This window comes from Apaloderma vittatum, unplaced genomic scaffold (genome assembly GCF_000703405.1).
Source record: "Apaloderma vittatum isolate BGI_N311 unplaced genomic scaffold, ASM70340v1 scaffold27616, whole genome shotgun sequence".
NCBI lineage: Eukaryota > Metazoa > Chordata > Aves > Trogoniformes > Trogonidae > Apaloderma > Apaloderma vittatum.
The window spans coordinates 1,664-1,987 of record NW_009720476.1 but is presented as its reverse complement, the minus strand read 5'-3'; the positions used below and the strand labels follow the sequence as shown (position 1 = coordinate 1,987).

Here is a 324-nt window from a genome sequence, read left to right as displayed (position 1 = left end):
CAGGGTTTTGGCGGTGATGCTGCTGCTGGTGCTCTGCTGCTCCTCTTCTGCTTTCACAGCCACGTGCTTGGCCTTGTCGTGCTCCTCACTGCGCTGCATGTACACCTGCTTGGCCTTGCGCAGGTTCACCTCCGCCTCTTGCTGCCGGTGAAAACGGACCCAGGGTGAGGACTGAGCTGGGCAAAGGGATCATTACCCTCCCCAGGGCCCCCTGTTCCTCCAGCATCCCCCAGCACAGCAGAGGCACCGTAGGACCCAACGCTGCTGGAGGGGTCAGAGAGTCCGGCATCCTCCGAGGATCCTCCAGACCAGGCTCCGGGGGGA

The 324-nt window shown here is 63.3% G+C and overlaps 1 protein-coding gene across 1 annotated transcript in view; it reads right to left on the bottom strand.

Moving 5' to 3' along the window:
• Nucleotides 1-324, bottom strand: part of HMHA1 (histocompatibility (minor) HA-1) — a gene marked incomplete at both ends in the record, with an annotated part of 5,223 nt that overhangs the window by 3,322 nt on the left and 1,577 nt on the right. The window contains one exon of the mRNA XM_009871031.1: nt 2-141. Coding sequence (XP_009869333.1) covers nt 2-141 — 140 coding nt within the window. The remainder of the gene's footprint in view (nt 1; nt 142-324) is intronic.